The sequence below is a fragment of the Plasmopara halstedii genome, assembly GCF_900000015.1.
Source record: "Plasmopara halstedii genome assembly, contig: Scaffold_113, whole genome shotgun sequence".
Lineage (NCBI taxonomy): Eukaryota > Oomycota > Peronosporomycetes > Peronosporales > Peronosporaceae > Plasmopara > Plasmopara halstedii.
In genome coordinates, this window is record NW_020187034.1 from 277,505 (window position 1) to 301,312 (window position 23,808).

Sequence of the window (23,808 nt, forward strand, 5' to 3'; positions counted from 1 at the left end):
GAAAACGCCACTCGATTTGAATCTTGCACCTGCTGTATGGAAATTGCTGGTCGGACAACAAGTGACACGCCACGATATTGAAGCGATTCATCATGGCTGCTTCCAAGTAGTGGATACGATCGCCAATCTTGATGCGCATGGTATTACTGAACCAATGTTTGATGAGATTGTTGATGCGAGCTTCACTGTCTTGTCCAGTACGCGCGAGACGGTTGAGCTCGTTCCAGGGGGGAAACATTTGCATGTCACGTGGGATGATCGAGAGGATTACGCGCATGCTGTCGAAATGTATCGATTGGCAGAATTTACACCGGTGTGTCGGGACATTTTACGTGGCATGGCGACAATCTTGCCGGCATCTACTCTTAGTATTCTTTCGTGGCATGAGTTGCGAACTCTGGTCTGTGGAAAGGCCTCAGTGGATATCGCTCTCTTACGCCGTCGCACTGTGTACGGTGACGGATGCCACGCCACAGATCCGCACATTACCTACTTTTGGGACGTCCTGGCAAAATTTAGTGAAGAACAGAAGTCATCCTTTCTGCGCTTCGTCTGGTACGAGTATCGATGTTAGATTTCATGGTGAGTTGGTCTAAGGTCTGGTGTAATTTTCATTAGGGGCCGGTCGCGATTGCCGACACATGCAGCAGACTTCACACAAGATTTCAAAATTGCCGGCTTACCCAGGGCTGTAGGTCGTGCAGACATGTACCTACCAATCGCCCACACATGTATGTTTACTGTCTTCGTCATTGTGCTTTGTCAGCATCGCTAACTATCTTGTGGATTAATAGGTTTCTTTTCGATTGATCTACCTGCCTACTCGTGTAAAGAGGTCATGCATGACAAGCTGGTGTATGCTATCACGCACTGTCAATCAATTGATGCGGATAACACGACAGTAGCTCAACGAGCGGGTCAAGGGATCAACTGGACGAATGCTCCTGCAACAGTGACAGCTGCTGCCGCCACTGCAGTTTCGAGTGTTATCGCTGGAATAGATAACCTCGGTGGAGAGTAGTCGCTTCTTCATGCTTTATTTAAGCACATAGCTTCTTAAGCGACCTAGATCCACATCGTTTGCTGGACGGCATAATTCTAATACTGTATACGACTAGTCCTTCAGGCTCATGTAAAAGGATTAATGTACAGTCAAACATGTTTGAGATTCTACAAAGGTCTCAAAGCGATGAACACAACGACATTAGCGTAGTCTTCGAGTATATTTTGTCCTTACTGTCGACTTGTCTTTCCTTACTTGAGATGAAGATATGAGATATTCAAACCCATAATTTCGCGGGACAATAAGTTGAAGGTTTTTGTAATAACAACTTTGACTGAGGTGGGACTCGAACCAACACTCAACAAATCGGAACCTCCACCTTGAATCACTAAGCCAGATCATAGGAGGATTTGAAAAGTGCTCAACTTAAATCTGATAAAGCAAATTTCAAGTAGAAATACTCGCAGAAGGGTCACCAACATCCAGTGGACATCCTTGCTTGCTCACTCGTTTCAGCCAACATCTTCGGTGCGTATTTTCGCTTTCTCTCTCTTTCTTCGAGTGGTTGATTCGTCTCTCAAATACACAGTTCTCCCAGACCAGGTTACATGACGGATCCAGGCGAAAACTCGTCAGAGGGGTAATCCCGCCATGCGGACAAACTTAATCATTCGAATCAGGTCTGATCGCCGATACTTTAAACCAACCTATTTCGTGCACGAAAACATCCTCGTCCTCAATCACGTGCATTGCGAAGCAGAGCGCTTGCATATTGCGTTTGAATGCGCTGAAGATATTAATTCCTCGCACAAAATCCCGAACTTTGTCTGGGAGTACACGCTTTGCAATTGCGAATGGTTCCACACCATTCCGCTGAACCGATTTTTGTGCAAGATCTAATTACAGAGCTTTACGCTACAATTGGGTACAGTCCCGCTGTAGAAGCGTACTATCTCGCTCATCTTGCGAGACCTTGGCGTTGATCACATCTTGAAAGTATATAGCCCAGATCGCCTACAGCTGTGCCCTCTGCAATTGATAACCTAGTAGCTCGAGACCTACAAGAGCTGCCTGATTTGTCAATGGTGTACCTGAACGCTAGGAAAGTCAGTTCACTATCAGGAGGAGTCAAGCGCCCCCACAAAATTTGCTTTGCCGCCTTAGATCAGTAGTGACTCGTGGGAATCAGGTTGGGTCAGAGTTTTCAATCCACAAAGCGCGATACTTAAGACTGATTGCGGCCGTCCTTCAGTTGTCGATGCGGTCGACTTGTCTAGTTACGGTGTACATTACCGTCCATCCGATACAATTGACTAATGGCCGATCGCTTTCGCAGTGTCTACTCACCGTTGTCACTATCCTCGAGTTGTCGAGTAGAGTCAAGGATGCTGGTGAAGTAAAATTGAGGGCCGACTGAGTCGCAGTTGTTGGGTCGGAGTCTTTAATCTGACCATAGTCGGCGCCGTTGTTGTTCATGCTGATCATGTCATCAATTTGACTCGTCGGAACTTCTTCTTTGCGGTAGCTTCCTCTGCGACGTTGTGCTGATAGGGGACGGGCGCGTCGCGATGACTCCACCAGACACCATCTCCGACTCCGCATTGCCCACCTGCATACACCTAGCCTGATTTGCACAGGGATAATGCCCTCGTCCTCATGTTGGGTGCTGCTGGAGACAACTCAGTCCGCTGAGTAAAGCTGACTTGTGAATGGCAAATTTGTCTTGAAGTGAGTGGGTCTAAGGAACTACATGTGTCGCTGTAGTCGCTCTAGCATCTCTATATGGGACTGAAAACTCTACAAATGGCAAGTGGCCGGGATGCCACCTCGATAATCTGCAAAAAAGGATACTATTCGCAAGTTGAAATGTGGTTCTTAATTTTTCTGTTTCAAAATTACCCGCAACCCGACGATACCTAAAACAAAGTCATCATAAACTTTTGCATCACCTTGACGAAATCTTCAAGTGTACCTTCCTCTTCAAAGCGCCGTTTGGAAGAACCGAAGATGGACAGCAAATGTCGTGAAGATCGCCTGGACTGGAGCGAGAACTTGTGTGGGTTGCCTTTCATCGAACAGACATCGATTGAGATCGGGCCCGAGGAAGTGATTTGTTACTGCGCGGAGTGTGTACCACAAGTCTAAGGCATTATCCTCGCAGATTTTTCATTCATCGCGTACGCGCATCTTCATAACGAGAGCTATGTCAAGCCACGATGGCTGGGCAACGAAGAATGGAGACACAAGCCTTTGCAGCCATGTAGTCTGAGAGCAAATGCTGATCGGTCTCGATTTCATCGCCTTAATCGCGGATGCATTGACGAATGCGTGGGTTTGACGCCTTTAGTATCCAAAATTGCGAGTGGACCGGCAGAAGACGAAACAGAGTTGGAATAGCAAGTAGTCGAAGAAAGAAAGTAAGATTTTCAGCACTCGAACTCGACAATTGACGCGATCTGTGCGTTCTTGACGCGTTGCGTGTGTACAATTAGCAAGTGCGAGGCATGGATATCCCAACGGTAAACATCAGCGTAAACCGCAGGCTCGCCGGAAGTAAGCAAGTCTTCGCGCTAATTGTCACGCCAAGGTATGTAAAGTAGCCCACCTGCGGACGTCGTGGTAGAAATAAGACGAGTTACAGCGCACCAAGCCTCTTTACGGTCTTTATACAGCATTTCAAGTCACTTTGCTTGCAGTCCCGGCGATGTAAAATGGTCACGCCCTACCTTCAGCGATGAAGTCCGACAGCTACCGCATCTCGAAGGCTCGCGACACATGCAGATGAAAGCTTTGCTGCGGCTCTGGCATCATGCCGATGCAACGATGACGCATTAACGACACATTCACGTAGTGTTAGGCCGTTGAGCTCGCTCGTAATGCAGCTGAGCGTCGATAGGCTGCAAAAGACTATCTTCGGCGCGATTTTCGGGTTGTGATCATGTTACAGTTTTCTTTTGAACGTAGAGCCTTAACCCTAATATTGTACTTTGTACATCAGTATTTTTTCATGACTAGCCATTGCCACCAATAAAATTTAGCTTGCTAAATGATGGCGAAGAAACGCCGACGCTCCGAAAGCTTCAATGACGACGCTCACAAGCGGCTAGAAGATTTCGGTGCCCGAATGTTTGAAACGCCGCAACAAGATATAGTAGCTCCGAGCTTAACGACGCTTAATGTTTTATCTAACGCTAAGCGTAAGAAGCACAGTAAGAAGTTTGTGGATATGGCCGAGGAAAAGCTTGTACCGATAGTGAAGTTCAGCAAGAAAAAGAAATCTTCAGACGCTAGAGTTCATGTGGAGAAAGTGGCACGTACGGTAGCTGTTAAGGATGTCGTTTCGACCAAGATACAAGAGAAGAAGAAATTGAAAAAGGCAAAGCTTTTGCAATCGGGTTTTCCACAGTTGTTGGGCGAAGAAAGAGATATGGATCCATATAAACAAGAGTTGAACACGGTGAAAGATCAGAGGAAAAGGGAAAAGCAAGAAAATGCAAAGAAGACAAAGTGCATGCAATTGCACGCAAGGAAAAGAAATAATGATACAACAGATTCATCAAAGCAAGAGATGGATGGCTTTGGGCAACGGAAGGGGAAGCAGGAAATGGTGAATGAGACGGAAGATCTGCAATGGCATCCGACGCAGCAAGAGAAGGAAGGAAACTCCGAAGACGAAGCCGATCCATTAGAGCAAGCGCTGAATAGTATCAAGGACCAAATAAAGAAGAAAATGCCGGAGAAAGTTAAAAACATAAAGCCTGTGCAATGGCGTCCAATGCCATTTGATCAAAATGTCGAGGAGGGGGACGGAGTGGACTTGTTAAAGCAAGCAGATATATGTTCTCGAAAGCAGAGAAAGCAGCAGAAGAAGAAGCATGAGGTAAAAGAAGAGACGAAGGTTGTGCAACTGCATAAAACCGAGCACATGGAAGAAGGTGAGGACGGTGACGAAGCAGAATTATTTGAGCAAGCGCTGAATACAAAGAAATCGAAAAAGAAACAGGAGAAACGAAGCAAGCCAACTACCGTAAAAGGGCTCTCCATGCAGCATAAGGAGGAAGGAGACGATGGAAATGTAGCAGAACAAGAACTTTATTGCTCAATCATAGAGAACGACAAGAAGATGAAAAAAAAAATGAAATTTTTTTCGGAGCAGCAAATAGCGAACGGAAACTTCCGTTGCAAGTCGGATCATTTGCCGCAACCGCTCAACAAGTGGAAGGAAAAGAAGGAAAAGAAGGAAAACATGAATAAGAAGCAATTGAAGGCGACGAAGTCCTCGCAGTGGCATTCAAAACAACCCTCAGAGGAGAAAGAAAACATCGCCTTTTTGGCAGAGCAAGCAAAGAAGCAAACCAAGCAGGAAGGGTATGAGAAGACAAAGAGCTCACAGCAAAAAGAGGATAGAAAAGATGACGGATTGGGCTCCGCGGAGCAAGCTGTGCACAAGAGGAAGAAGATTACTTCGAAGCAGGAGGTAACACCACTTCACAAGGAAGACAAGATATCGGTGCTGGCTGTGTCAGGCACTGAGGTGAACACGAGCAAATCGATTATTAAAAGCGAAAAGGATGCGCAAAATACTGCTGAGATCAGCAATAGCTCGGCCAGTGCCAAGAAACGTGGGTCAATCAGACCCAAGAAGAAATCAAAAAAACTGCGAAACTTGTCAATAGAAAGCAGCAAAGAAGCTGTCGAAAAACTACAGATGATCTGCGAGAATGCTGAAAAAACTAGCGTTGCAGCCCTTAAAGTGGTGACCGAAGCCGGGTCGTTTGAACAGAAATCTGCAGACGAATTTTCATCCGGTACAGCCACTACGCAGGTAGCGAGGCTACCAGCATCGCAACAAAGGTTGAAGGATAATGCTACGAGGAAGTCAGTAGAAATGCCGACATTTACAATGTCACAGATTGTATCAGACTCGAAAATAAGCCAGCAGGTTAGCAAAACTAATACAACAAAGGGAAGTACGACGGCAACGCCTAAGAAGATAAATACGACGCCGGAAAAAGACACGGCAGTCACCAAGATTAATGCTCCTACAACGAATTGCGTTGGTGAGAAGGATCATAAAATGAAGGTTTTGGACCAACTTCAGACGCCAATTGCGGCTTCTTTGGCGGAAGACGCGACAAAGAAAAGTGACATGTTTTTGCCAGCTCATCAAATAATGCATCAGCACATAACCCCTGCTAACCACACAAAGAAGGCACCTCCATACCAACTTGATACATCGTCTTCGGCAGAAAGCGAGAGTGACGACGTTGGTTCTGACTTTGCTCGCGATGAGGGTGTTTCATCATTATTTTCTCGTCTCATTGATTCCGCTGCTCGAGAACAGTGGGAGCTGCTGGAAGTTGGTCGTCTTGTTCGACTATTTGCTGCAGAGTGGAATTTCAAAAAGACCAAGACAGCACAATTCCTGCTAAGAATTTGCCCAGAGCTCGTGAGTGTTGACTTTTTAGAAGGATTGGGTGTAAATTTAACGGCAAAGCAGCTTGTTCAAGTATTTGAGGCAGGCTCGGGCAACTCAAGCGTTTTAATAAATAAAATGGCATCAGCGGTGGAGAATGGACATTTGAGAGTCCAGGACCTGCCTTTGATCTCAGCTTTGGAACGACGTGTCGCTTTGATGGAAACGAACACTGAAGTATTGGAACTTCTGCATCCACTGTTGGAGAGTTTGTCGACCGTGCGTGATGTTGGTGCTCTGGTAAAGCATCTATGTCAGCACTGGCACCTGGAGCGCAAGACTGACTTGGTACAGCAGATCCTTTTGTCGAATGTTTTTGACGATCTCGACGGCAATCAGGATGACATTTGTTTGGACTTGCCTGATCTTAACGGAAGACTAGACTTTCCAAGTCGTTTAGATCAAGAAGACGTGGATGAGAATGGCAATTTAAAAGGCTTGGTTGTTGATGGTGACGGTAGTGAACTGAGTGGAGTCGAAGGATCAGCAGAAGAGGAAGACGACGACGAAGAAAGTGAAGATGGCGTAGATCTGTACGAAGGTGAGACCGATTCGGATGAAGAGATTGAATTTGCTGGGCGTTCTAGAGGCCACCACCGATTTATTGAAGACGAGGCGGAGGTCGGTGAAGATGATGAAGAGGAGGCTGAAGAAGAGGACCATAGTGATGAATCCGTTTCGTCTTTAGATAGTTTTTGAGCGTTTCGATTGCGCTTCATTTGAATTTTGATGCCTGCATCTAATCTAAATCCAATACATAGCGTACCAGATAGCTATGATCGCTAAAAGCACGGCAATCCACATGTACAGAGCTATGCCACTGCCTTCCTTGGTAATTTTCTTTGTGGTCTTCTTTTTAGAGTGGGCGATAGCAGCTGCAATTTACATCATCTAATTGAGCGTATATCAATCAAGTATCAAACACATTTCGAACGCACCAGCACGAACTGCTTCCGTATTATACTGATACAGCTCGTCATCATTACTTTTGCTCCGACAATCTTTTTGCGTATTGGACTTGACTTCCACTGGGTCTTCTGTATCAATATCGTGTTCAAAAATTTGTTGTGCAGTCAATCCACGATTGTTGACTCCATCTTTTAAGTCTGGAAACGCAGTAACTAGCAAATTTGCTGCGGCAGTCGGCCAATTCGCACTTGGGTCGCAGTGCATGGCTTCTGTGTGCAGCGGTGTGTTGCCGTGACTATTTTTCAGAGGTTTTGCACCCTATTCAATTGAACTTTAATTTCCATATTGTTGTGAGGAGGTTTTATAATTTCAGCTCAAACCTTCGAAATTAAAAATTTGAGCAGCTCCAATTGGTCGTCACCGTTCTTCATACACGCCCAGTGCCTGTTAACTACGTGAGTGCTACACCCTTTTGTTTCAGTGATCGACAAGACAACGTACAGTGCTGAATTGCCCTTGCTGTCCACGACATTAACATTAGCACGACCAGATTCGACCAGTAGCTGTACGATATCAACGTTTTGCTTTCCTACTGCTACATGAAGCGCTGTCATCTTCTGATCGTCATGTAAGTCCACGTTGAGCTTTGCTCGTAATAGCAGCTTTAGCGGCTCGACTTCTTCATACTCTATAGCATCACGGCATAATGTTTTAGTTGCTGTTCGACCAAAAGCACGACGGCATCATAAATAAACCTGCGGCTAGATGCAGCACTGTTTGGCCAGACGAGTTCTGTATGCTCAGATCGGGTTTTCCCTTGAGCAAGGCATGAAAAATTTCCTCAAATCTCATTGGTTGCTGAGCTAGCGCCAGCATAAGCGGCGTAAAGCGGTGCTTCTTCTCCTGTAGATTTAGATTAGCCCCGTTGCAAACGAGATGCTGCACAATCTCGAGCTGATCTTCGGCTACTGCCACATGCAGCACTAATAAGACAAAGGCGATCAGAATAACACGTAGGTGATATCTTTAAAATAGTTTTTGATCAGGCGTACCAGACTCGCCCTTTTTATTTTGAAAGCCCCAGCTGCCGCGTAATGCTATGACTTTGTCAAGATCACCATTAGCTGCTGCTCGAAGGAGTTGCGCCATGATGACTTGGAAGACAGTAGATTTAATCAAATTCTACCTTCGAAATTCGATAGTTCATTTAGCAGATAAGTTAAGTACGAGGGCAAACTGGAGTAACCCCAAAAACCGCGGTATTCCAACAAAGGAGAGAACAAAGAGATCAGGCTAAAAAGAGAAAATGTGTGATGACTTCGTCATGCAGCTCTTCGTGGCAATAGCAAAAATACTGCTTTTTTGAGACGTAATTTGAGCTATCATGTATTTATCTGAAGTAGTAAGAGTACTGTTGAATTTTGCATTAGGTCACTTTCAGCCAATCTATGCTAATTATATGACGTGCGCGCAACATTGCTTTTTTGTTTATTGCCAGTTTTTCAACAAAATGCCACATCATCCGAAAATTTGACCCTACCAGCACGTCATCTGTTCATGTAGTTGGCATTCATCTATGTGGTAGCCAAGATTTAATGATCTTGATATAATTTGGATTAATCGAAGTGCCGTTGCCTACCTACGCAAGTATAGACCCATATCATAAAATTTGATTCTCTACCGGCTAAAAATCCACTGTAAAAAATAGTGCAGATCAGCTCTATGCGCAATTGATACAAAACATCTAAAAGTCAAGACATCACCTGTGCGGGGAGGCAGTGGAACTTTCGAACTTGGATCCAATTCTTCACACAAGTCGACCTTCAAAAATGATGAAGTTTTATGTTTATATTTCTGATAAATTTTCAAGCATTGTAGGTAACATGATGATGCAACGGACCAAAAACCATTTAAGCAATACGACTTGTTGTTATCTCTTTGGCATTATAATTCAGCTATCAACCTTTGCTTGCTTGAGGCGTAGCGTAAGAAAATGTCGAAATTAAAATGATTTCTTTTAGACGCAAATAACGTTTTGAAATATCTCATAGTGAGATGTAATCAGCGACCTACTGCGACACATACACAGTACAATTTTATTCTGCGTAAAATTTAGCCAATTCCAACAGACCCTATGATACTGAAATAAAGAGAAAGCAACAAGGGCGAACGTAGATAGACATGTTGCTAATATATTTGCAGTGTTCTTCTTTACAAGAAAAACTAACGGAAATTTACTACTAAAATGATGCAGTTGCATTTGACAACTTTGCAGGCAATGCAGTTGTAAGAAAAATCCCGTAATCGTATCTAGTGTTATATATATACTCCAGTAGGAAGCTGACTTCAAATTTGCTTCTCAAACTTGATAAATCCTTTACAAGTCAATATTTTCTTAAGGTGAGGTTAAGAAGGGACCGTATGGAGTGTCCAAGTAACAAAATATGTTGCAGCTGGAATTCGTGCGATTTTCGGTACCCAAGTCTCCGATCTAATTTGAGTCGTGCGTACTATCGGCAATATTTGTAACGATGCGCTTTCAGATTGTCGAGGATGCCTGCCAATAGTAGTGCATGTTACTATATTAATTAGGTTTTGCTATATTGTTCAGATATTACTATATTAATTAGGAAAACCTAGAGTCGTAACGACTAATGCGTAGATTGACTGCGATTGTTACCAAGTGCAGCGTGGCTGCCGTAGCACTTTGCTTAGAGAAAGCTAAGCTAAGGTCACCGACCTTACGTTCTTTTAAGAACCAGTACAGGGGTAGCGGGTCGCAACCCGCTACTTCTAAGTACTAAAGCCCTACCAAGGCAAACCAACACTTCTATTTCAGAAACGAAACCGTATTTAATTGTTTTAGTTGCCGCCAATATCCAAAACCCATTCCCTGTGAGGATGGGTAAATACTCCTAGCTGCCCCAGGGCATGCAGGACGGTCTTAATAAGCTGATGTCCCTGCTGAGCCCTTTCGGCGTGAAGAAGTTCGTCACGCAAGGGCCCGAGGCCATGAGCGCGTGCCTAGCGCTAACAGCAGAAGCTGTCAGCGTCGACTGCGTCAATGACGCCACCATCGACGAAGGATGATCTCTTCCGACCCAGGACGCTCATGGTGAGCGTTAAAATCTCTGATGATAAGAATTGAGAGAATCTTCTTTTCTAAGTAAGAGAGGCTGAGATGGCTATGGCATCCGCCATGCTTCCAAACGATCAACAGCGTGTGGTGATAGCTATCCCCAAGCTCGGGGGTCAAGCACGAGAAGGAGCTTTAACGTGCGGTGCTTTGGTTGAAGCAACGTTCCCCTCCTAGAAGGAGCTGAAGCATTAGCTTCTGCGAGTGTTTTTGCCACTTAATCAGGCATAACGCGTGAGATCGCGTTTCCTTGCTGCCCGACAGAGCAAGAAGGAGGTAATGATCTTTGTCCAGGAGTTGAGAATTTCTTTTGCCGGGACGGCAGCAATTCCTTTCCCCGAGGCGGTTGTAGTGAACGTCTTTATGGAAGGCATCCGCACTGGCATGGTCAGAATCTTCCGTGTGCATCCGCCTTCTTTTAAAGAAACAGAAAATGTGGCATATCCAACTTCATGTTCGCACGACGTTGTTGGAATGCACACCCTCATAGCTCGTCAAGCAGGCCTAAGTCAATGGATCTCAGCTATGCTGAGAAGGAGGAGGGAGGACTCCGAGCTGCTGGGCAGCGTGTAAACACCTAGCGGTGTTTTGTTTGTGGGGACATTCGTCACCTTCGGACGGGTTGTCCCTTGCGCAAGGCGCTTTAAAGTTCGTCGAACCGACGTCCTGCTTCTAACCAATCTGGTTTGACGCGGGGAAGCGAGAGCACCCAGTAGGCGCGGGGCGCCGTTCTGGGTAAGAACTGAGTTCTGTTGAAGCTCGAAGAGTTAGAAGACAGCAAGGCCCAGCCCCGAAGATCTGCGTGCTCATTAACACGGAACGTGTGTGCAAGTCGGGCTTGCTGGTTGTAAAAGCGACCGAGAAGGGCTTTGAGAAGTCATTTAGAATTCTTATCGATTCTGGTGCGTCCGGCAATTATGCTAGATGCTGTACGATCGAAGGAAGTCAGCTGTATGCTGAGGTGCTGGAAGCGCGGTTGAGTGACACCGTCACTGTTCGATTAGCAACGAAGACTTGTGTCACTGCGCCGAGGGTCCCTTTGGATCTCGGTGTCAAGCTTCTTGACTTTAATAGCGTGGAACGCCGCTTAGTCTTGGACTTGGATTCAAAGTATGAGTTTATCCTTAGTATGACATGGTTGGAAGACTGTGAGCCATGAACTGATTGGAGGTCGAAGAACTTGGGCGCTACGCGCACGTCTCCTAGTGGAGCTGTGGTGACTCATGAATCCACTTTTGATAGGGAGCAGAAGCGCTATTAGCGCGGGCATTGACCAGGACGGTCAATGTGCTAGTATTGAGATATTGGAGCTGTCAAACACCAAAGGTGTTTTGCACAAGAGTCTCGAGCGTGGCTCGTGGGCTGTACGTGGAGTAGCACGTAACACACTGAGCGCTACCAAAGTATTGGAGCAGTCGCTGCATGTCAAGAGTGGCATTGTCGGCCAAGTCCGAGGCATCAAGGGCAAGGCCGGACGTGGTGTGACACGTAACCCAATGTGCATGGTCACGCTACAAAGCAGCTGCGTGCCAGGAATGGCATGGTCGGACGATATCTTAGGCATCGAGGGCGAGGACCTTCGTGATGGGAGTGGAGTGGCACGTAATCCTCTGAGCGATTCTCACGTTTCGAAGCAGTTGCTGCATGCAAAGAGTGGCATGGTCGGAAGAGGCCTGAGGCATCCTAGGCAAGGCCCTTCTGATGCGTGGAGTGGCACGTTATCCACTGGACAAATAGCAGCTCTTCGTCGGATGCTGCTAATGACACAAGGCTCCGTTAGAGCAGGAAGTGAGGGCACTAGATGACGCCGAGTGCGTGTCTCCACTCGTCTCGATATGGCGTAAACCCTCTATAGAGTGGAGACGACGAAGTAGCATGATATCTGCAAGACGTAGGGCGTCGACCCTGATCCAGGGTGTGTCTACCGTAGACGATAGCGCACCGCTATATGCCCTTGTCAACGGTATGACGGGGATGGATAACGGCAACGTCAACCTCGAGGCTATTCCCGCGGTGAATGCTCTCCTTGAGCTGGACGAGATGTTCTTCGAAGCGTTTGGCGGTGCCTTGAAGGCAGGCAACTAAGCAGAGGTGGTCATTATAAGACCGAACGAAGAGATTAACTTGTCGTTGCTTCAGGATGAAGCTGTCCTGGAGGACACTAAGAATGTGCTGAGCGCACGAAGTGGATCATCGATCCTGATGATCCTTCGGATCCGTATTATCCTTTGGTAACGGAATTCTAAGACGTAGTCTTCAAAGACCAGCCATCGGTCCTACCTCCGGACCGACGTGTGCGTCATGAAATTGACCTGGTTCCGGGAACCAAATACTGCGTAACACGCCAATGGCCTCTGCACAAAGAGCAAAGGGATGTCATTAACGCCGTTTTTCGTGTGAAGCACGATGCACGAATGGTGCCTGAAAGTAAGCCTCCCCATTCGACACCCATGTTTTGTGTCCGGAAGCCGAACGGCAAGTGGTGTATCTTTCACGCTTATAATAAGGTAAACGCTGCCACCATTCCGGCACAAACGCCAAATCCAGGAAAGGATGATCTCCAGAACAATATGGTTGGCTGTACGAAGTACAGCGCACTCAACTTGGTCGATGCTTATTACCAATTGCTCATGAGAGCGAGTGATATTCCGCTGACCGCGGTGAGTACTTCGAGCGGGATACGCTGATAGTGGCTGGTGATGCCCTAAGGTCTGTTGAATGCACCAGCAACAGTCAATCATCTTGTGATGCAATTGTTCAGCCTCCATTGGGCGTTTGCACCGGCATTTGTTGTCGACATCGGTGTTCACTGTCGTGCGGGGCACGGGGGAAAGATTTGAAAACCATATCGTCTATTCGAGAGCTGTGCTCGAGTGCATGCGCACTATTAGGCTGTATTCGAATGCCGATAACGCATCTTCGTCGCGGAAGAAATTCTCTTTTCAGGGTACTTCATTGGGAAGCGTGGTCATCGAGGGGATCTCGCTAAGGTCAAGGCCATTGTGGACTGGCCAGTTCCAATGAACCAAAAGGACTTACGCAAATGGCTTGGCCTAGATAATAGCGTGAATTATGCAGAAATGGCACGACTATTGTATGTTTTCGTTAAAAAGGATAAGGAATGGTGTTGGATCACAGAGAATCGGGGGGCTTTTGACATGGTCAAAGACAGCCTCCTTCAATCACCAGTACTAGCGTTGCCGGACCCGATCGTTCTTTTCGTGTCGTCTCTGACGCTTCGGACTTCTCCATCGACTGTGCACTGCTGCAAGTAGACGCTGAGCGGTGATCGCGTTCGAATCTCGCCAGCTTAAGGCTGCGGAGAGGAACTACCCATTTCACGACAAGGAATTTCTTGCGATGAAGTATACACTTGTCCAGTTCAGGGGCACCTGCTTTGGCTCAAAGCCGTTTGTGATCTACACAGCTCATGCCTCACTACGCACTGCAACTCAGCCGTCTCACCTTTTGCAGAGTGGCTTTTATCTTTGCAGAATGTAACTTCAAGGTAAAGTATAAGCCGGGAAAGCAGAATGCTTTGGCTAGTGCGTTGTCACGCAGACCGGACTATGAGCTTGCTCATTTCACGACGGTGATGCCGTCCGCGACGGATTTGATCAGCGCCGCACACGCAGATAATCGTATGTGTGTAGCGCTGCTACAGGCTCTCGAGAGCAAGGAGTTTGGAAACTCGGACATGAATATGCCGGCGCATTTGCGCGCACGATCACACAGATATTCGTTGAGTAACCTGTTGCTGTATTATAGCACCGATTTAATAAATACACCACGAATTGTGCTTCCTCACGATGAGTATTACAAATATCGTATCCTATATGAAGCCCTCGACACTCCATATAGTTGTCATCTCGGTCGTGAAAGGACGTACCGCTTGGTGAGTTACCACTGCTGGTGGCCCAAACTGTACAAATGGACGAGCACATATGTGCGCACGTGTGAGACTTGTCGAAAGGTAAAACGTTCTCCGAATGCGGCGGCGCCGCTGGCCAGTTTACCGGTACACTCCGGGTATTGGCAGTCCATGAGTGTAGACTCTGTGTTTGGCCTGCCGAAGAACTCGACAGTCAACACGGTGGTAGTGGTCTTTGTGGACCGTTTGAGCAAGATGGTTCACCTTGTGGTCGTGCCGTGCACCATCGACGGTGTCGGTACAGCGACGCTGTTTGTGAATCGTGTCTTTCGACAAAATGAGCTCCCGGAGTCAGTTGTCTCTGATTAAGATCCACGCTTCACTGGGAAGTTTTGCTCAAGGGTGCTGGGCACCTAGTTAACTATGTCAACAGTGAAATCGATGGTCAAACTGAGCGCGTAAATCGCTCGTTGAAGACGTTCTTTGCAGCGTCTGCGCTGAGCCGCCGAAGCGCTGAAGCGCCAGCCCGCCACTTGTCGTGTTTGCTCTGAACAATGCGGTGCATTCACAAACTTTGAGGTCGGAGACTTGGTTATATTCAATGCTATTAACCTTTCTACACATGCAGTCTCTGCTGTCTTTAACACGAAGCTTTGTCACTATTCTTTGGATCGTTCAAGGTCGTGGCCAAGTGAGGCCTTGCGTATACACTGAGCCTTGCGAGAAGGACGCGCACCAATCCCGGTGTTTTAGGTTGGCTTGGATAAGCCGTACCGTATTCCAGCGCGAGTGAATGCGGAGACTTTTACGCCGGGGCGGCGCACAAAGGCGCTTGGCCACCCAGAAGCCGAAACAATAAATGGGTTTGAGCATGGAGTGCAGCCATTTCCGTTTCCAACGGCGCACGGCGCTCCACCGTCGCACTAAGTGACGTATTCGTCTGCTCGATGGCTGGGAGTCGCTTCAACAAAGCGCGACAATCCTCAACGTTAAGCAGTCGGTGCACATAATGCTCCAGGCTCTCGAACTCTTCCGCACTGCGGCAGGCGGCCTCGGAAAGACTCTCTGCAGTGTGCCGATGACGACGGACTTTGTCCTCCAAGCTCAAAGAGCATCGCGATTCACCGGACGCGATTGACCAAGTCGTGATCGCTCGCCGCCAACTCTTCTCGATGAGAATAAAGTCATCAACTATCACGTGGAGCGCCTAGTGGGTCGACGTCGTCGATAGGGTTGAACCCAATATCTTGTGAAGCGGCGGGGATACCCCAACTCCGACTCCGAGTCGTCGTGCGCCCCGTACTTCTTGGCAGTAGCCCGGGAAGCCGGAGGACCATGAGCTGAGCTCAAACTAAAGCCCTGAGCTGCTGTGGTCGTAGCCTCGCCCGTGTGAGAAATCACAGAGCTCGCTGGAGCGTGATGGATTATTCCATGTGTCGCAGAGCGACAATCCGAAGGAAGTCGGCGTTGCGCCTTGAGTTTGGCAAGCTCAAATTGGAGATGACGCTCAAAGCGCACGTCCACTTCCTTGTGGCTTTGCTGTAAGTTAGACAACTATAAAGATTCCGGTGCCGCAGCACCCATCGCCGCTAAAAGAGATCATCGTCATCTGCAGCGGTTTCACCAGGAGCGAGCACTATAGGGATGATCCGTATTGCGGGAACAGGAGCACCTCCTTTTTGAGCTCGGAGTCGAGCGCGATACCAATCCATTGGAATTTCTTGGGGTATTAAAAAGCGGGCTCGGAGAGCTTTCCGCTGATCAAGCTTATTTTGTGTAGTGGCTTGGGGCCCGACTGCGTACGCCTAACAGTCGAGTGATTGCGCCTTTCGCTTCTGTAGCGGGATCCGCCGAGCGGAAGTCGTATCATATATTTTAACTTGTTTCTATCAATATAGGCATGCGGGGAGATCATGGCGTTAATCTAAAATGACTAGAAAATGTAGCTTGGCCTTGCCACCTACTTCAATAAGTAAGTGAAAAATGTGCCAACATAGCACAACTGCTCCTAAATCTTCAAATCGTTGTCAGGGTGCGGCAGAAGACGTGAAGTCTAAGGCTACGGGAGAAAGCCTTACGCATACTCCGATTATGACTCATCAAAATCCATAGCGGCCATTCCACGTCGTAATAAAAGCCTTTCCCATAGGCCACGCATATTCTAGATTGATACCAATAGGTATGAGCCCGTGATCGTGTTAGAGTCTTTTCAGTGGCTAGCTGGTAAGAAGGTCTACCTTGTCCACAACAAAATGCTATTAGCAACGTACTATTTTATTGTCAAATTTGATGTGTAATGCTTGATTTTATGGATCATACATCCTTGCGCACAGCGACATCGCTACCACATCTCTCACATAGTAAACCAAGATGACTATCCCTTTTCACCGGATGTATTTTTGCAGTAGATATAACTCAGGTGGGCTTTATTTGGTGGCGAGTACGCTTGGGTTGCCCCAACAACGAATGATCGTATGTCACGATGTTGACGTTGCCATTTGTTGAGGAAATACGCATATATTAAGGGCCAGATGCAACATATGTTGCGTTACTGAAACATTTCGGATGAAAGGAGATTTAGAATTAGATGCCGCTTGAACAAAGCACGCGGTTGCACATCTGCACCGCTATTCCCTATCCAAAGGCTTGCCGTATTGCAGCTCTGGTCCACTTGAAATCCAACGTGATGTGTTGCCTACCTCTGGACAGAATGCTGTACGAGGCTTATGATCCCACTTTGAATGGTCACGTCGGACGAAAAATACATCCTATTAGCGAGCGCTGTGTATTGATGGTCCAAAATGCTTGAGAGGGTAAGCACAGGTGTATGCAAATGTGAAACGTGTCATTTGTTTAATGCATCGCCGCATGTAAAGACGCCTTTGGCCGACCTGCAGGTACCGACAAAACGTTAGCAATCCATAGAACTTAAATTCATATATGGCCTTCCAAAAGGCGAGTCCAGTAACACCGGTATGGTGGTCTTTGAAAGCATTTTGAGCAGAATGCTTCATCTCGCTGTCACCAGCGATACCCGAACCGGTGAGAATTTAGCCAAGATGATCATCAACAAGTGTTGAGCCGACATAGCTTGCCGGTAGGCATTATATCGAAATGCGATCCGCGTTTATAAGCAAAGCTTCAAGAACATTATTCAGGGTGATCTGTGCCAAATTTGACATTGTAATTGTTAACCACCTTTAAATAGATGGCCAGACGGAAAGCATTCATCGCGTTGTGGAAAATTTCTCTAGAGCACATGCGCGGAGAGACTTGTTGCTGGTGCAAGTTGCTCCTACGCATTGACATTGCGTCAAATAATAGTTTGTAAATCCTCGGATGACTTTCACACCGCTAAAAGCCGGTTGATAGATGAGTTGTCGATCAAAATTGACTTACTGGTTCCAACCCAGCAACACTTTAAAAGTAAAACAGCGAGTCCATCTTAGTGAGATTTATCGCCATACGCAGGGCTCGCGTGGATGAGAAACAGGATATACAAAGCAACACACCAATGCCAAAGACAGGCAACATATTCGTGGACCAAAAGATTATATTCAATACAATTTACCCACCTACCTAGACAGTATGGCCGCTTATTAAGACCAAGTTGCGACTACGGTACATCGAACAGCTCACGGTCTTAATGAATTAGGGGCTGAGATATACTCTAAGCATTTCAAGACATCCTATGTTCTACGTGAGGATGATGAGTCTATACCACGATCTCAATCTTTCGAGTCAGTCGGACGTGTTGTAGACAGAGCAGCGATTTCACCATTCTCTACCATCAACTCCAAAGAAGCGACTCAGTTTCGATCCACTTAGAGTGCCTTTTGCCACGGTATAGGATGGTAAAGCTCAAGAAACAAATCCACGGCAAACGTATCTCAAATTCAAAAGCATGTCGACAATATTAATTGTATACAGTCGATATGCGAGAGAAAAAACACAAGAGCCAGCTGCGCGCAACCCATCCTCCGCCAGCACTGCTCGATGATCAAGATGTCGCCACTTCTCAATAAGCTCCAGTATCTGGTGGAGTAACTGGATATCCTCATTTGGAAAGTTCACGGAATTTGGAGCTCCACGTCGATGAGATTACCTAGGTTCCGTGGCCGCTTACGCCTGGTGTTTCCTTTGTCTTTGTCTCCGTTGAAGGAGGGACAGAATCGTTTGCCGTAGAGCGCTTTCCAAAAATGGATGACGTCGATCCTGCTTTGACTCTGACTATTAGTCTGTAGCTATACCAGCTGTCTCGAAAAAAGCAGTGGGCACGTATACGCCGTGGAGATTTGAGTGGATATGTTTTGACCCGAAGTCTGCGTCGTGATATAGAATCCGCAAAGATAACCACCTGCTGACGCTATAGATGGTTGTTTGTCTCGCTGAAGCTTGCTTATGAAACTTTTGGGTCGGTGGAACGGCTCATTTTCCTCACCCAGTGGCCATATAAATCTGAAACTATAGCCAGCTTGAAGCAAACAAGGTACATCTCTGTCATGATGGATAGAGGGTTTTCAAACGCTGATGCTCTAAGCGTAGGTGGTAGTTCGGTAGCAGTAATGATCTGTGACATGAAAAAGCGCCCGCGAAGCCAATTTCTTGCGCTCGTTGTGATCTTGGTTTGGGTGGTAGCCCCGCACGATATGGTGTGTAAAGGCTCTGCACTAGGTCAGCAAGCAGCTACAGACCGCTCAAGACTAGTATCACCGCGTAGTAATCTGTACAAATGTCGGCGCGACTTTTGTGCTTGTGGAAAAGCACGACAGACTACTTGGGCCTGTATCAGTTCATAAATGATGAGCTGGGTAGTGTCTCTCGTTTCACGGCGGGTGTCGCATCGCTTTCCGCTGACAAAATGATGCATTGTGTTCGTGACTAGTTCAGCGAAGCGGATAATCGTAGTGGGAGGCGTCAGCAGCAAGGGCCGCAAAATTTTATGTGTTTTTTATGTCATTGGCCTTTGTGCATTGAAGAAAGCTCAAGATGCAAATATTCTATGAAGATGACAGTGTATAAGGAGGAATTTGACTCCGGGCGTAGAGATTGCTCATAGAGCTCTTTTTTGCGCAGTATTTCGAAGAGACTTAAGAATAAGTGAGCACCTGTGTGGTCTTCATCCTAGTAGGGAAGGGTGACAGAGGTAAACTTTGTAATATTGTGTACTTGTACATTATATCTTTGTTTCTAAATTTATTCAATATAAACTTTAAAATCATACCAATTTAGATTATACTTAATCATCATTATACGCATAAATACTACAGTATCAGTGCTAAGCGCTCCGAAAAGGAGAGCTATGTGTAACGATTGGGCTCTCAGCGCACCTCAGAAAATCTAGAAAATTTAGTCGACAGAGAAAGGAAAGCGTATTTATTAAGTATTGGTCAGAATAGAATCAGAATTCAACAAGTGCGACTCGTAAAATAGCGCAGTTTACAAAAGTTTTAGTCGTATTCGACTTTTGGCTCCGCTTCTGGGTGAAGCATTCTAGCCCTTCCTCTGCGCTTTTGTTAGCGCGGACTCTTACAGATTACAGGTAAAGCTTCCTCTGTGCAAGGTGCACGTTGACCCCGTTGTTGTCAGACTAAAACGTGCTTCAACCCGTGCAGTGGGTCGTTAGAGATAGTGAAGCGCATATATACGTATTAGTCAGAACAGAATCAAAATTCAATCAGTGTTAATCTTTAAAAAACAGAAGTTACGAAAGTCTAAGTCACTTCAGTGACTTTCAAATCCGCTTTTCGGTGGAGTTATCGGACTCAACGCTTGGACTCGTAAAATCAAAAATTCCTCGGTGCAATGTGCACATCAACCTCACTGCAGACGAAAAGTACCGAACTCAATTCGCGCATTGGGTAAAGATAATGCACCAACTTACCTTCGATAAGGCTTTACAAGTCAGCTTCGGCGAAGTAAACGCCCGGCTAGAGCGTCCACCAATGACTGACTCTACAAAGTACAAAGCTTGACATCACTTCCAGTTCCCGGTGCTCACAGCTCACTCGTCTCCATGAGAACGCTATAATGGCTCTTGACAAAATGTCGATCTCGCAATGAGCTTGATCCTCATTAACTAGTAGAAGCACGCTGCGAAGGGCAGACATGCCATTTCTCAAAGGGAGACTACGACCAGGTTGTGCAAGGACTTCAATCGTCACGGCGTCAGGGTAATTTTGCCAAAGGAGAACCCAAATTTCCATTAGTTCTCCGATAGAGAAATCATCCCTTACATCAATCGATACTGGTTACAGTTCTCCTAAACAGCTGGCCACCCCATGCACATCGAGCTGTGCCGGCGAAGATCTACCCTTTGAAACTGACTCAGAAGCTTTTTTATTGTGGCAGCACGTCATGTCTCGCAGAGGTCTCGGCGTGCGTTCGAAAATGAGTTAAGAAAATAGATTTCGGATCACTCTCTGAGCTTTGCCCATCGCACTGCACGGCTTGAGGTATTATCAGCAGCCAAGAGCCGTGTTGCTATCCTAATGAGGATAGCAGCTTAGCTACAGGTAATGGTAGCGACTTTGTCTCACGCGTTGCCTATTCAATTGGTTCGTTTAAATGGTGACGTCAGTACGATCTACAAATGATACATTAGGATTCTCTTCGAGACATTCAGAGTAAACTTAATATCATTTTGCTACGGCCGTGAGCGTTTTGATGTAGCACGACCGTATGTAGGCCGCAGACACCGCATGTATAGGTGGCTCAATTTCATTCAATAAAACCCTTCGTACTGTGACATAGCCGTTTTTGTAATGCTTGCATCTGGCATCGGTGTGTTTCTTTCATAAACCGCGCTCTCAGCGATCGCGATGCGCATCCTGAGCATCAGGGTCGATTTCGTTGATACAAATCACTGATTATGATACGAATTTTGCTGGTCTCGTATCATCAGGTTGATTCTGATCGACAGGTCCTTCCAAACTAAGATCGAAGCCGCCTCATGGCGATGTCAAAGGTATATAGGAGGGTTACGTAACTACTTATTTAAAAGAGACATGGCCTGAAGAGACATGGACTATGCTATTGGGTTCAAAATCAGTGAGAGGGAGCAACTCGCTCCAGCGTCTCTGATTATCCACGTCAGTGCTCCAAAGAATATCCTTTACAGTACGATACATGCGCTCTGTCTTACCAAATGTTTACAAATGGTCAGCTGTCTACATGTTCAATGTGATGCCAAGCATCTTGAAGCATGTTCGCCAAAATTTTCGTAAGCGCGTGTCTCTAACCGGTATTAATGACTACTGGCAGGCCATGTTCGCAAATACGCTGGAATTAACAGCTTCGCTGGTTTCATACTGGTTACACTACCATTGTCATATACAAGATGATCCATCTTGCTCAGACAATCCGCAAATACTTCGGTGTCGGTATGAAAGAATGGCATTTGCGTAAAGTCCATCTTGAACTGATAAAACCCTGCCAGAATTGGTACGTCAGTCGAATATGCTGTCGCATCGGGCGCACATTGAATCTGTTGACACGTCTTTAACGTGCGTCGGAACGTGGTTATCCACTTTACATTTAAACCACCAGAATGTACCGCTCACTGAGCAGTATGGATATGCACTTTGAAGTTAACAACTCAAAAGGGCATCATGTGCCTCTGTACCTCAGATCCCTGACTTGGGTACCACCACCTCAATGAGTGCCGAGTGGGTCGGTTCTGTAGTACAGCGAGCCTTAAGATAATGAAACACGATGCAGGCATGCAAACAGTCGCTTTTACAAAGCGTCATCTGAGCTCTAAATCGACTCGCCGCTTAAAACTTTCACCGACGCAATGCAGGTTGCGCCTGACCCGTACATTTAGCGCATCGTCTCATCGATTGGTGAACTTACTATCGTGATATGCTACAATACATTTTAAATGACACATAAGCACATTCACCACCACATTAAGACGACGCGACTTGACGTACCTCAAAGATATACTCGGCAAAGAAGAAAATCATTCTGCTATTTGCTGCAGACAATTATAGATGACATTGCTGTACGCGCGTGATCGTGATAGGGCGCGAATGAGATATAGCCACGCATGTACATTCTAAACTTGGCGAGGGCATAGTACTTTTCAAATGACATTTTGTTATGAGCACGGTAGTCCATCTCAGCAACTTCAAGCTAGTCAGACTTAAACGTGACCAAGTATTCATGCCCACTGTATCTGCTCGAAGAAAAGAGCAGAAGGCTAAAGCGTCACATACGTGTGGAATGGCCGACCTGGATTCGTATGCCGAAATTGGAGCATGTGCGAGGTTTCCTTGCCTGGCCTTAAAAGTCGTCTCTTCTGCCGCACCCCAATACTAGTCGACACCGAGGGGTCCTGTCATGGCAGCATTCTTTGGACTGTATTTGTTCAAGTAATTGGACAGGCGAGGTCCCTTTTTACAACTGCACTGGTCAGATAACGATGTATGTATCGTTGCGGGACCTGTTCTTAGGCATGCATCCCGTCGGCGCCATCATAACAACAGATCAATATTGAGGATGAGCCTACTTAAGAGTATAAACTCGAGCACTACTTGTAAGTGTTTAATGTGGCGTTACGCATCCTACTTTCTGTGCTATTCATGACTATGGACAATTAAATTGTCGAAATAAGTCTGTGTATAGCCAAGATATGGCCTCAGATGGTTAAACGCTGCTGGTGCGTCGAACAGTTCGTGTAGACAAACCAGCGCTTCCAAGACAAGTGTACTGAACAAAGTACAAATGAAAATGCTATTCTGCAGTACATCGTTTACAAAAATTGGCGTTTGGGCCGGATCCGTGGCTGTGTTACCTTATTATAAGTGTGCACGTTTTGCTACTTGCCGTTAATACGGAAAGCTAGGGCTGAGTGTTAGATTCCCATCTCTTACCTAAACTTCTTGGGCTTCGTATGAAAGAAAGCGTCCATGATGTCGTACCGTACTTTTGGTATAAGATTTCGCCGTGTGACAAAACGTTTTTTTTCGTGAACCATGTCACATGTACGACGCCTTCGCCGATCTAGAGCAACGAGCGTGGGAAGTGCCTTGTCACCGCGTCATGATACAACTTAAACAAAGATTTTTAAGCGCTCCGTAAGACCCGTGAGGGGAACAGCTGTCCCACTCTGGTACTCAGTGTCCTGTGTGGGTCTTCAATGGAAGACTTACCTACGGAAAGGCAATGGGCGCGGCCAAATATTTAGTATTAACTTTACCATTTTGACAATTTCACCGTCTTGCAAACTCTTGCGCAGATCTACTAGGCATTATTTCTCTTGCCCAACCAGAATTTTAAAAGAGGTAGTAATAAAAAACCTACAACACCTAGAATGTCTACGGTCTCTCAATTCTGGAGTTAATAGTACTTCTCACGAATACTCGTGGAGCTTTTGCGTCGCACGATCGCACGATGGGCTTGTCACACGG

The 23,808-nt window shown here is 46.4% G+C and overlaps 3 protein-coding genes across 3 annotated transcripts; 2 read left to right on the top strand and 1 right to left on the bottom strand.

Annotated features, from left to right (window-relative positions):
• Nucleotides 1-154: 154 nt before the first annotated feature.
• On the top strand, nucleotides 155-1,647 carry PHALS_00540 (hypothetical protein PHYSODRAFT_309181; the record flags this gene model as incomplete). The annotated part of the gene is made up of 5 exons (XM_024717412.1): nucleotides 155-555; nucleotides 619-731; nucleotides 795-1,010; nucleotides 1,459-1,531; nucleotides 1,593-1,647. 5 exons carry the CDS (start codon nucleotides 155-157, stop codon nucleotides 1,645-1,647), a joined length of 858 nt encoding a protein of 285 aa, XP_024572590.1.
• Nucleotides 1,648-4,049: 2,402 nt separating this feature from the next.
• PHALS_00541 (uncharacterized protein) lies at nucleotides 4,050-7,178 on the top strand (the record flags this gene model as incomplete). The annotated part of the gene is made up of 1 exon (XM_024717423.1): nucleotides 4,050-7,178. The coding sequence occupies one exon, from the start codon at nucleotides 4,050-4,052 to the stop codon at nucleotides 7,176-7,178; it is 3,129 nt and encodes a 1,042-aa protein (XP_024572591.1).
• A 45-nt stretch (nucleotides 7,179-7,223) lies between these two features.
• Nucleotides 7,224-8,537, bottom strand: PHALS_00542 (Histone H3 (Lys9) methyltransferase SUV39H1/Clr4, required for transcriptional silencing; the record flags this gene model as incomplete). The annotated part of the gene is made up of 6 exons (XM_024717434.1): nucleotides 7,224-7,354; nucleotides 7,418-7,706; nucleotides 7,769-7,832; nucleotides 7,890-8,076; nucleotides 8,144-8,371; nucleotides 8,441-8,537. The coding sequence occupies 6 exons, from the start codon at nucleotides 8,535-8,537 to the stop codon at nucleotides 7,224-7,226; spliced, it is 996 nt and encodes a 331-aa protein (XP_024572592.1).
• Nucleotides 8,538-23,808: the final 15,271 nt, after the last annotated feature.